This window comes from Solea senegalensis, linkage group LG11, assembly GCF_019176455.1.
Source record: "Solea senegalensis isolate Sse05_10M linkage group LG11, IFAPA_SoseM_1, whole genome shotgun sequence".
NCBI classification, from domain to species: Eukaryota; Metazoa; Chordata; class Actinopteri; order Pleuronectiformes; family Soleidae; genus Solea; species Solea senegalensis.
Window position 1 is genome coordinate 13533692 of NC_058031.1, and position 13173 is coordinate 13546864.

The 13173-nt window shown below is 38.5% G+C and overlaps 1 protein-coding gene across 20 annotated transcripts in view; it reads left to right on the top strand.

The window, feature by feature from the left end:
- kif1b (kinesin family member 1B) overlaps window positions 1-13173 on the top strand; it is a 53834-nt gene that overhangs the window by 33299 nt on the left and 7362 nt on the right. For 7 of the 20 annotated variants that reach the window (XM_044037543.1, XM_044037545.1, XM_044037563.1 and 4 more), the window contains 18 exons: window positions 1270-1375; window positions 1493-1519; window positions 2553-2701; window positions 3952-4130; window positions 4420-4557; window positions 5540-5791; window positions 7283-7401; window positions 8010-8095; window positions 8298-8427; window positions 8875-9028; window positions 9181-9271; window positions 9385-9503; window positions 9954-10009; window positions 10305-10505; window positions 11324-11432; window positions 11706-11772; window positions 12004-12088; window positions 12470-12575. In XM_044037543.1, the coding sequence (XP_043893478.1) occupies window positions 1270-1375; window positions 1493-1519; window positions 2553-2701; window positions 3952-4130; window positions 4420-4557; window positions 5540-5791; window positions 7283-7401; window positions 8010-8095; window positions 8298-8427; window positions 8875-9028; window positions 9181-9271; window positions 9385-9503; window positions 9954-10009; window positions 10305-10505; window positions 11324-11432; window positions 11706-11772; window positions 12004-12088; window positions 12470-12575 (2174 nt within the window). The remainder of the gene's footprint in view (window positions 1-1269; window positions 1376-1492; window positions 1520-2552; window positions 2702-3951; window positions 4131-4419; window positions 4558-5539; window positions 5792-7282; window positions 7402-8009; window positions 8096-8297; window positions 8428-8874; window positions 9029-9180; window positions 9272-9384; window positions 9504-9953; window positions 10010-10304; window positions 10506-11323; window positions 11433-11705; window positions 11773-12003; window positions 12089-12469; window positions 12576-13173) is intronic. The other 13 variants (XM_044037554.1, XM_044037556.1, XM_044037559.1 and 10 more) reach the window with 6 other exon arrangements.

The window sequence follows — 13173 nt, forward strand, 5'->3', positions numbered from 1 at the left end:
AAATAAGGCAATTCAGGGATAGAAGTTGATTTCTGAGAATCCACAGCATTGACGATTTGAGACCACACCTCACCTCACTTCAGGCCAGGTTAAAGATGGAAGTTTCAATTAATGCAATTTATTTTACTGTGTGCTTGACATTACAATTAGAAGTGGTAATTTTATACACACAATTTCCAGATTCGGCAAAGCAAAACTTTATTGGTGTCTTTTTACTATAACTATTTATTAATAATTATTAATTATTAATATTTTTTTTTTACGAAAGCAGTAAACAGTAGAAAAAACACTTTCAATTTCAATTCAGAGCTTTAAGCTTTGTTTTCAGCAGGGAGGAGGTTCATGACAAATGAAAAGGCCACATTGTCTTCCCAGAAGACACTGAACAAACAGAATGAGGTCATCGGGACCACAGCTTGCTCTCGCCATGAGAATTGCGCCCCTCATTGGATTACACTTGACTCATCTTATCGTAGCACCTCTACTCCACTCCAGCCATTTCTCTCGTTATATAATGTGTTTGATAAAGTTGCATACTGAGTCACTGCAGACCGTAGAAAAAAATTAAAAGGTTTTTTTTTATTAATTGTACCGACTTGGAATTTGAGTTACCTACTTTTGTAAGTATGTAGAAAGAATATATCCAGTAGTAATACATTTCTTTGCTTTTTGAACACATCTCATTAAGAACAATAGTCATGTTATTCTTGATCGTGTTAATTATTTTGGTCCCAAAGACAATTTAAAATGATACATACTATAACTAGATAAATATATATGGCAATAAAAGACCATAACATGCAGAGTTTTATCACAGGTTAACAAATATAAGTAAAACAGTCTAAAATACTTTTAGTATTTATATTTGTATTTTTTTTTATAGTGCTGTATCTCACTACACAATGTATACGTTGGAGAACCTTTTATGTCCATCCATCCATCCATTTTCTACTGCTTTGTCCTCCACAAGAGGGTTGCAGTGGGTGCTGTGCCAATCTCAGATACATCACATATCGCCAGTCCATCACAGAGAATGTCACACAGCATAACCTATTCATCCAACTGCATTCAGCCATTTGTTTTTTGGTTTAGTAATCTTAAATCATCAGTGCACAGTACATCAAAAAACAAATTTGTGGAATTAAAAAAGAGAGAATTTATCACGTGAATATTTCTGGTTGAATGTAACTCTGATGGTTCTCTAAGATCACCTATTGTTGCCACATTTGTCCATGCTTTCTTTCCCCTTCCCTATGTGTTGATGTCCAGGTTTATGAGAGCAAATTGCAAGAACTTCAGAAACAGGTCGAAACTCGCTCGCTGATAGCCGAGACACCGGATGAAGAAGAGCTGGGGGAGGAGGAGGAAGAGGAAGGTGTGTACTGTTAATCCTCAGCCATGTAGATATTCCTGTTACACTCTGCATTATATGTGCATGTATATAGTGTACATAAAATGCACTGTATTTTTTTTCTCCACATTTTCTGTCCAGAACCTAAACTACTGGAATGTGCAAACAGTATGTCTCCTTTCATAATCAGCAGAACATAACAACCTCACTCAGATGAATTCAAGTTTGTTAATATTGCCGTACTAATTTCATTCAAGTCATTCTTCCAAACTAGCTCATATGTTTATAATAAATCATACTTTCATGCTTTAGACACTAAGAAAACATGCTACTTATACGATATAAACCTTCATTGAGCCTATTAGCCACACGTTCATTGTTGGGCAGCTGTGTTCAAGATAGAGTGCTTTTGAAAATAAGCCTCTGTATCCATTAACTTCAGTAGCAGTTAAAAAGCTAATTTACAGATCATATGCTTTACTGACCAATTCATTTGTACCGATGTAGGACAAATATATAACTTTTTGCCTGATTTTCTGGTTCTAATGTTTTTAGACTTTGTTTTCTGCATATATATACATACATATACACACACACAAATATTTTGTCACCTTTATTTGAATAAGTGAGCATGTGTCTGACCTTTAACATTGGAGTGTATAGTCAGCTACAGAAATGTATTATATTTTACAAGCAACAACATTTTTAGGATTGTAGGATTTCAACCTACCACGGCTCTTAACTACATATACATATCTATATATATATATATAGATATGTATATATATATGTATATGTATATATATATATATGTATATGTATATATATATATATGTATGTATATGTGTATATATATGTATGTATATGTGTGTATATATATATATATACATATACATATATATATGTATATGTATATGTAGTTAAGAGCCGTGGTAGGTTGAAATCCTACAATCCTAAAAATGTTGTTGCTTGTAAAATATAATACATTTCTGTAGCTGACTATACACTCTAATGTTAAAGGTCAGACACATGCTCACTTATTCAAATAAAGGTGACAAAATATTTCACATGATGTAATCTTTAGTACAGTAGATTTGTGGTGGGCTAAAACAACAACTTAGACTTGTTAGGTTCTTTAGGTTTTCTGTATGTGTGTTACTGCAGCATGTGAGCATAAACTCTGTTTCCTGACCCCCTGCAGTGCCGTGGACTCAGCATGAATTTGAACTGGCACAGTGGGCCTTCAGGAAGTGGAGGTACCATCAGTTCACCTCCCTCCGTGATCAGCTGTGGGGAAATGCTGTGTACTTGAAGGAGGCTAACGCCATTAGTGTGGAGCTAAAGAAGAAAGTAAGTTAAGTGTGATGCCAAGGCTTTTTGTTGGTTATGTTTGAGATCACTTACTCTGAGAGTATATAAAAACATATACACTAAATTAAATGTTGTCGAATGCCAAACTGTATTCCAATAAAGTAAGCAACAGGCAGCCTTATCCACAGAAGTGAGTCAGCCTCTTACCGTTGATGCATCACATTCTGGGATGTTCGACTGATGACACATGATCTTCGGACCGTATTCCTTATGATAAACCTACATGGTCGTGTTACTGAGTAAGCACAAGGCTTCAGATTTCTGTTCACTCCAGAACGATGCTGGTGATTTAAACACCGAGATGCTTTGCTTAAAGCATTATATTTGTTCCACAAACATGGTTTAATTCATCCAATAATTCAACTGGAAAAACAAGGTTGTCTATCATGGGCTGTCTTTTCTATCAGGAAACCTGTGTGATTTATATTCTTGTTCTGTTGTGGCATGTTCATGATTTATATTGGATATAGTTCCTCAGTAGACATAGGATATATATATTTTTTTTGTCAGATTTCTTGTGTCTGTAATATATGTCCAGTGTGATTAAGTGGTTTAGGCTTTTGCCCCAGAGGATGCTGGGAAGTGAGAGGTCACAAAATGGAGGCTGGTTAGTTCATGATTTGTTTGACCTTTCAACCGCATCTGAGTCCTGATGTATCTGCAGTCAAATTTAATTATATTTCAAAAGGCAGTGAACACTGCTTGTCTTTTATGCAACAAAATGTTGGTCACAGAGTGATGTGGCTGCGCCCTTTATTATTCTGCTGTAGAGGGAAAAACACAATGGCTCATTTGTCACTCACAATCATCTTGATGGATCCAACTACCCTGAAAGGAAATAGTGTCAGCGAGGGCCTTATTTTGGTGTAACATTTACATGTGGGCAGGTAATCATGGTCACAAAATAGACAATTCCCCAAAAACACCACAAGACCCTGATCTGAAGGTTTATCAAAACTTTTTCTGTGTTTATGTTGCTGGTTTAGTTGTTGATGTTGTTTCCCATAGCAACAGTGATTTATTTCTTTCAATTGCAGAAGGCTGAAATATAAGAGAAGAAATTGGTATGAGAGTCAATATTAGTCTACATCCAACAAATCAGATTGCACTTTCCAAGTAAACAGTCAGGGTTCTCGGTGTCGAGATCGATTTTTATGCTTGTTTTTTGTTGTTAATTTTCTTGGTTTGTTACCTAATCTGTCCTCATATTCTTCCCTTTACATTCTCAGGTCCAATTCCAGTTTGTCTTGCTGACAGACACACTGTACTCACCACTGCCTCCCGAGCTCCAGCCTCCAGAGCCAGAGAAGGATCGTGACTCCAGGCCTTTCCCTCGCACTGTGGTGGCGGTAGAGGTTCAGGACCTTAAGAATGGAGCCACACACTACTGGTCCCTTGAAAAACTCAAGTAATCACCAAACAATATCTCAAACTAGTCTCAAATTGGTTCAGTTATACACATACACATTTGAGAGACTTTCTGTAGTGGATGTGCTAGATGAATGCATAACAAAACAATACTGTTGTGTCATTACTAAAAAAATAACGACGAGGTTGGTCTTCAACATAAACTACTATGAATTATGATGCTGATATTTGTATATCTAGAGGTGTTTCTTGCCTCCAGGCATTATGTGAGCTGTATATCCGCTCTGTGCTTGTCATTAATATTGAGTGCACTCTGACGTCATTTGCAGGCAGAGGCTGGAGCAGATGAGAGAGATGTACGACCGTGCAGGTGAAATGGCCTCCACTAACCAGGAGGACGGCGAGAGCACTTTGACAGGAAATGACCCCTTCTATGACCGTTTCCACTGGTTTAAACTAGTGGGGAGGTATGTAACATATCATGCACAGTTCTCACTGCACATGTTAACTACAGTATAACCCATCACTAAATGTTTGAATGCTGTTTACTGTGTGTGTTGTTGCCTTTTTGAGTTTTAAATCCGATTTTGTTGGCTAATGCCACTTAAGTAGCTTTTGTGATTCATTTATTCAAAATGGATATACACATTTACATTAATTTCATTTTTCATTTCATGATAAAATTGTGTTCGAGAGACTCATTTTCTTTTATTAGAGTCAAACAAACCAGCAGTGATATCACATGTTATGGTATCATTGGTGATCTATGACTGTTTTTGCTTTTATGAAACTGTTTTGTTTTTTGTTGTTGTTATAATTTGATGTTACTTTTGTGATTTTATTTTGTTGATTTTGATTTCATGTCACTTAAGGTGTGTGTGTATTAATTTCATTTGACTTTACAGTTTAAGTTTTTATTTCTTATTATTTTTTAAACACAAAGTTATTTCCATTCATCCTTTATCATTTTGTTCTGTCTGTTTACCTTTGTCTGTTAGAGCTTGTTAACGACAATGCGTCTTTGGATGATTTAGGAATTTGAGTCATTTTCACTTCAGCATAAAGTAGATTTTTACAATAATCCTTTTAAATCCTTTCTTAATATGTCATTTAATTTTGGTATCTCAAGTCTATGAACTGCTGTAACACCCAGCAGCTCCATTTCACAGCTGCTCATAATGAAAAGAATATTTTGATGCAATCTGCAATTGGTACTTACTTTACTTTGGTCAAGTGTAATGTTTATCTTTTGCATGTAACACTAAATCATTTTATAATTACGAGACAATGTTTAATTTGTGAGAAAACAATGATTTTTATGCCAAAGTGAAATGTCACCTCAAACCTGTCCTTAATGAGCTGCAGTTGCCTGTTTAACTCTTTTGTCACTGCATTGTTACCTTCCCTCGGCTCTTGTGACTGTTTGCCCCGAACCACCAACCTTCTCAGCTCCCCCATCTTCCACGGTTGTGTTAACGAGCACCTGGTTGACCGCACGCCCTCGCCGACCTTCTCCACCACTGACTCCGAGATCACCGAGCTGGCGGACGAGCGCCAGAGTGAGATGTCTGACTTGATTGATGATGAAGCATTTGTGGACGACACCAGCTCAGATGCCGGCACTGAGGAGGGCTCTGACATCTTCAGTGATGGCCAGGATCCCTTCTATGACCGCTCCCCCTGGTTCACTCTGGTGGGAAGGTTGGTGACTGGCATTTCCATGTACACGAGCAGGGAATGGAAGTGGAGGTGGATGTTGGATTGGTTCTGTATAGTTTGTTTTAATAATCACATGTAAAGTGTAACAAAGGGGAAATTAGAATATATTAAAGCATATCTCTGCTTGATTTCCTCTCTGGTAGAAGTCAATTTTCACAATCAGATGATGTAGTGTATTCATAGCAGCTTAGCATAGACGCACTGGAGCTGTGTTGAATTTAATGTGATTAGTCATTCTTTTATGAGCTGCTTTTCATTAAGATTCAGTCCCCCCAAAAAAAGAAAAGCCACCATCCATCATATTTCTCCACCTCCTCCCTGCGTCATGTCTCATCCCCCGCCACCATCACAGCACTGACTGTATTAACTCCCATCTGTGTGATGTTACATGCATTTGTTGTCGATTATTTGTCTGCCATTTTATTGTTGTTGTTTTTTTCTTTAATCCTTCAAGACTTGTTTTATTTGTCTCTTTTTTTATTTATTACATTGTGGTTAAATCATTTGTTGGTTGTAACAGTGTTCTTGGAATGTACTGTAGGTAATATTAACTCAGTTGTAGTTGGCAGTCACATAATCATACTTACTTAGTGTTTATTTTTAAATGGATGGCAAGATAAAATAATGTGCTACAGCAGCATTTGAAATCACAGCAATATGTCATATCGAGGCTGAAGCCTCGGCGCTGTAAACATCATATTGTACCTTGGAAACAAACACAGTGTGCTTATCTCAAATTAAAATGACAGATCTGTGCAGGCTTCAAGCCAGCCAGCCGCTGCGGTGGCCATAGTTCTGCATCACCCTGACGTTGTCACGGTAACTTAACAGGTTTCACAAGATTTACAGATATCACCCCCCTGCCTTGGCCTTGAGTCTCCTAGCACAGGGAGAGAGGGGAAAAGAGGGAAGGGAAGAGGGGTCACCAGGGGTGCAGCAAGACAAATCAAGGCCCACAAAACAAAATGTCAGGGAGTGTGAGTGAGAGACTAACACAACACAATAAAACACTCTTTTACAGCCTTTACTGCTGCATCTCAGGCAGTCTGTCATCAGGCCTGTTGAGCAGTTTAAAAATAAAATGTATGGTTTCACCTGCTGCTGATTTCTGTTCCCTGAAGTATGTATGATTTTATGTTCAACCTTCTGTTTTCATTTATGTTTTTGCTTGTCCCTCAAAAGTAATTGTCACTAATATTGATTGTATATTATTCTTGTCTTTAACATGTGCTGATCAGTGTTGTTTGTGCACATTATACGTAGCATATTTAGCAATTTAAAGCTGTTAGAAAACGGTCTCTGGTACAGTATATGTATCTCTAATTCGTTTTTGAATAGATTAAATTCTAATGCTAACATGGCAGTTATCAAACATAAAAACAAAATCATACATTGTCATAACAACTACGACTGCAGCAGGTGTTCCTCACTGCACCAGGATTTCTTGTTTATGTCGTTGTTTTTTATTTGCAGAGCGTTCGTGTACCTGAGCAACCTGCTATACCCTGTACCTCTGGTTCATCGCGTTGCCATAGTAACAGAGAAGGGTGCGGTGCGTGGTTTTCTGCGTGTGGGTGTCCAGGCAATAGCTGGTGAGTAATTAATGAGATTCTGTAACGAGCAAGAGCAATAGGGGAGCTGAATTTATCCTGGAAATTATTTATTTATGTGCCATTCTGCAATGATGATATTCTGCACAAAGTCTTTGAGATTTATTAAGCAAATATTCCTGAAACTGTTATAGTGATTCAGACAAATCATTGTAAAACATTATTACCATTTACAGTCCATCTGTTTTATGTATTTTTGACAACATAATGCGATGCTTATTTTTGTCAAAATCTGTCTGAAATTAAAACATCTGCTCTAACCAAATATGTGGATGAGTTCCATGATTAGTCCCCTATATTTACAATAATTTCTAAAATAAATACTAAAATGAAAGTATTGGTATCACCTCCCCCATAATAAATAAGTAAAATATGCGATTTAAATAAAAATAAATATATACAAAAAAAGGATAGCAAAATGAAATGTAAATACAGCACTAGTTTTAGATTTGTTTTGATATCACTGTGAAACTAAAGGGCCCTGCAGGACACGTATCTTGTTTCTTGTTGTATTTCTTTTGATGCTCGCAGTTGTAGCCATGTGAGTCTGTGAATAAATCCTGATAAGAGGATTGTTTGTCTCTTTGTAGCTGATGAGGAGGCTCCAGACTACGGGTCAGGAGTTAGACAGTCAGGAACGGCCAAGATTTCCTTTGATGATGAATACTTCAAAAAGGTAAGTCCCAGGTCAAAAGAAAGGAGTTTCAAACCAAAGAGAAAACTTAAACTGCCTGCGTGTGTGAGAGAGCAGGTGAATAATATTCAAAACATTAAGTCAGCAGAGAAAGTTGTGTTCTCTTTGAGTTTCTTTCTTGGCAGTTATGTGTACCATCTGTATGCAGTCTTCCTCCTTCAACTCATCTTTTTTTCCCAATCAGAATGACTTTTCTTCCACGGTTATGACTCGCTCCGGCTTGTCCCTAGAAGAGCTGCGCATTGTGGAAGGACAGGGTCAGAGTTCAGAGGTCATCACACCCTCAGAAGAACTCAACAGAATCAATGACATGGGTACGTCTGCCAGACCTTCACCTTTCCACTCATAAATTTCAACCTTTCAGCCCCATTGGAAAACATAGTTGGCAGATGGTCCTGTTGAATACAAAGGAGGGCTTAAAATGTTTAGTTATGGAAATGAGACAATGCAGTTTTTCTTGCTTTGTGAAGGAATGTGTCCAAAGACTGTTCAGTGCGTTGCTCTACAAATCACAAGCTTGATAATGTGCAAAAACCGGTCTGATTTTATTGTGAGAGCTTAGTATTGACATGCCTATTGAAAAGTCAAATCCCAGATGCATGTGTAGGTCCATCCATCCATTTTCTACTGCTTTATCCTCCATGTGAGGGTCGCAGGGGGTGCTGTGCCAATCTCAGCTGACATAGGGTGAAAGGCGGCTACATTTTCAACAAATCCCATCTCTGTAACTGTCCACTGTGGCCTTTTATTTTTTTCCCCAGACCTCAAGCTGGCTAACATTGCAGAAACCAAGCTGGTTCATGGTGATGATTTGATCGACCAGCTGGAGGTGGGCAGTATCTTTACCTTTCGTGTTACTGTGCTGCAAGCCAGTGGCGTCCCACCTGAATATGCTGACATCTTCTGCCAATTCAAGTAAGTGTGCTATAGTTTAAAAATGTACAACAGCTTTTGTGTTAGGGAAAAAAAAGACAAGATACAAAACTAACATACTTGACTATAGCAAATATCACATCAAAACAGATTTACATGAAATGTCATTTTGAAAAACTTGTTTTGTGTTCAAGTTTCCTGCATCGTCATGATGAAGCTTTTTCCACTGAGCCCCTGAAGAACACAGGCAAAGGAGCTCCTCTGGGCTTTTATCATGTCCAGAACGTGAGTGGACACTCACACACGCACACACCCTTAAGCATATGTGAGCAACTTAATGCAACTTAATTTTCATAAATATCACAACAAATTTTGACAACTTCTTGTTTTTGGAGCAGATTTCAGTCGAGGTCACAGAGTCATTTATTGAGTACATCAAGACAAAGCCCATTGTGTTTGAAGTGTTTGGCCATTACCAACAACACCCACTACATGTTCATGGACAGGACCTGATCAGGTGGGTGGTGTTTTAAGAAATAAACTCCTACAACTGCTGTATTGTTTCTGTATTGTTTTAAAGAATGCTTCATTTAAGGTCCTGTGTGTAAGATTAAATGACATCTAATGGTGAAACTGCAGATTGTAACAAACAAAGGCCTCCTCCAATCACCCCTCTCTGTCCGAAGCACGTCGGTAAACTATGGTGGCTTTCACATGCCAGAAAAAATATTGCTCTTTTTTTGTTTTCAAAATGCAAAACACAAGCTCTGGGTGGTTTGTGCATTTGGTAGCCGATATAAAGCGAGGCTCTTGCCTAATATACATATAAAAGGCTATTTTAAAAGATGACTCATTTCATTTCTGCCTATAACCCCTCCTAAATGTTGCACTTGACCTTAAATGTAATTGTATTTTAGCATACAGTACAATACAGAGGTACAGTAAAGTTTTGTTTGTTTTATAACAGTCCTCCAACACCATCAAGGAAATACTATCCTATTCCAATGCCTCTGTCTAAACCAGGTAAGCCTTTTAATGTCATCACACCATATACTCAAAAGTCTTTTGCATTTGTCACCATCATTTCTGCATATTTCTTCTGTTCGTTATGGTTATATAAGCATACCTCACATCTCCTCCCAACTTTTTCTTCTTTTTCTCGCTTTCTTTGGATTGTTTTTGTCTCACATTTAATCATCATCTCACCATCCAAAATCCTCCTACCAAACTCCTAACAATCCTCCCTCTTTCACATCTCCTGTTTCCCACAACCCTTCCAAACTTTCTCACTATTCCTATAATGTCGTTGTAAACCTAGACCATACGCGTAAGATAGAGTTGATCCGCTACTTGATGAGCGGCTATATGAACGGCATGGTGCTGGACACGCTGTCTGAGCACGCCAACGCCCTGGCCTCCACTGCCGTGGCTCGTCTGGAGGACGAAGCTGACCAGCTCTGTCACTTCCCCTTCCTCCCAGTACCTAATGACCCTGTGCTAATTGTGCCCAGACATCATGGTTGGTACAGCAGACAGTAGAGTAGCTTACAGCCCGGGCATAGATCCACATGGGTTTTAGTGATTAGAATTGTGCTGTGCTTTGCTCTTGTGGTGCTTTGTGACTGCCGGCAATAGTATGATGAGGCTCTGCAGTCGTGATGTGAGCTGCACCTTGCTGCAGGTCTGTTAGAACTGTAGGTCAAATTATTTCATTGCAACCTTCCCTTGCCCCTTACAAACTAGCCTGACCTGACACCATGAGGTAAGAAATATAACAAATTTAGCATTTATCTTTATCAAAGAAGGTCACTGACATGAGGGTGTACAAAAGAAAAAGAAGAAGAATGCAGTAATGCAACATTACAGATGCCAATTGCCGTACAACACTGAAAAACAATGTTTTCTCAGCATTACTCAGTTTCCAGAGGCTTAATGCTAAATAGGAAAGTCTATAAGGACAAGTTGCATATTTAATATCTTATTTTCTTCAATTTATGTTGAACAAAATGTACTTCTGAACCTATTAATTGGGGCATAAACCTGATGTGTTACACAGCAGAAGCTGTCAGTGGTGGTGTAATATGTCTTTTCGCTCCATGTAGTAGGTTCAAAACTATTAATTTTGAATATAATATTTTGTTGTAATTTTAGACCTCCTACAAATATTTTCTGTTGTTTGTATACCGGGGCACCAACTGTATGTCACATGTTCCATCTGCATTTAACAGTCCATTTAATTTAATCTATATTTATAAATAGTTTAACTGTATTTGCAACGATCCTCACTGAAATTCTGTCAAATTTGTCATATTGAGCGTCTGCGTGTTTGTGTTTCAGTTCCAGCCACTAAATTGAACACCATCACCAAGTCCAACCTGGGTCAGTGTGTCAGCAAGTACGACCTGCTGGTCTGGTTTGAGATCAGCGAGCTTGAGCCCACTGGAGAGTGAGTGTCCACTCATGCATGTATTGCTAAAAGGGACCAATTAAGCAATATTGAAAACTATTCATAAAAATTACATTTACTGTTGTATCTTGCTTGAAGCATCACAGGTATACACACAACCCCCATGTACTACTAAAGGTCATATTAATTGAAATAACCATTCTGTAAAAATATCCTTTCATGTCAGTTTAGTACCTACTTGCTATAAACCATGACTCATGAAAAATGTTGTAGTCCTCTCTTTAATATACCATTTGTCCAACACTTCCACAGATACATCCCAGCAGTGGTCGATCACAGTGGAGGACTGCCATGTAATGGCACCTACCTACTGCACCAGGTATGAGGCACCATATCCACATCCTTCTAGTTATTCTGCAAACACTAATCACTTGAACTTAAACTTGTTTTTTGCATGGCTCTTAATTCGATTCAGGGGCATCTTATTTCTTTCCCTTACATCAGTAAATAGAGATTCAGCTTCATATGAAACATGGACCACAACAGGAAGCTTACATTTACTGTAACTTTGTCGACTGTAATATCTAAGCTCTTGTCGTCTTTGCTGCAGGGGATCCAGCGGAGGATCACAGTGACTCTCATCCATGAGAAGGGTAGCGAGCTTCACTGGAAGGACGTCCGTGAACTGGTCGTGGGTGAGCAGTCTTTCCACAGAGACACAAAGACACTTCACACTAGAGAGAAAAAAAACTCTTATTTCGTCACAGCTGAAAGAGTGTCACAGTAGAGGAGAGCGGGACAATATTATACAACACTTTTACTTGTCACAAAGTCATTTCACTTTGTAAGGGTTTACTGAATAATACTTCCACAGTTTCCTCATTTATGACTTCAGTCTTAAGCTGCATCTGTTTGCTGGTTCAAGCTGCAGCTTTTCATACTGTAGCTGTAGTGATGGTACATTTTAGACTTAGAATCTTGCAGCTGGCCACTGTGTCAGTATGGTGCCCTGCAGAATAAGTCTCTCTATTAAGACTTTCTATGCCATCAAATAAACCATTTTAATGTCCCACCAGGTCGCATCAGGAACAAAGCAGAAGTGGACGATAGCGCTGCTGATGCTGTTCTGTCCCTCAACATCATTTCTGCCAAGAACATCAAGTCATCACACAACGCAAACAGGTGAAACAGCTGAGACACCCACACACTCCCATTTAAGATGAATGCATTTAACAGCATATACAATATATTAAAGGTCCAATATGCAATACCGGAGCACCACTAGTTCTCACAGTTGCGTACACATGTCAGACAAGAACAAAAGAAATTGAGACAACTAATGGCAGGAAGTTATCGTACATATTCTAGCCAGGTATGACATGTAACATAAGGTATGACTCAGGTTATTTAGTAGTCCACGGTTGGAGAGTTAGCTCCAGGTTATCTTTGAGTCCTTTTGCAGCTTGCATAAATGCCAGATTAATATTTCCCAGGCATTTTTAGCCAGAAGAAGAAGCTTTCTTTGGAAGTAATTCTGGAGAGTTGTCTTCAGCTGGAGACTTTCAGCTGCTTTCTGCCACTACCAAGCAGCTTGTTATTCGCGGGAACAGGTTGTGAATATGTCTGGGAGAGTTTTCAACTAGGCTTGTGTTTTGAATATGGTAAACAACTGCAATGCAACTCGCATTTTCTGTGGTATACAAATGCTGCTACACACAGAGGAGGAGTGTGACACTAGTGCCTTTCTATACATTTATACAGGTGGTATTTGTTTCCAAAC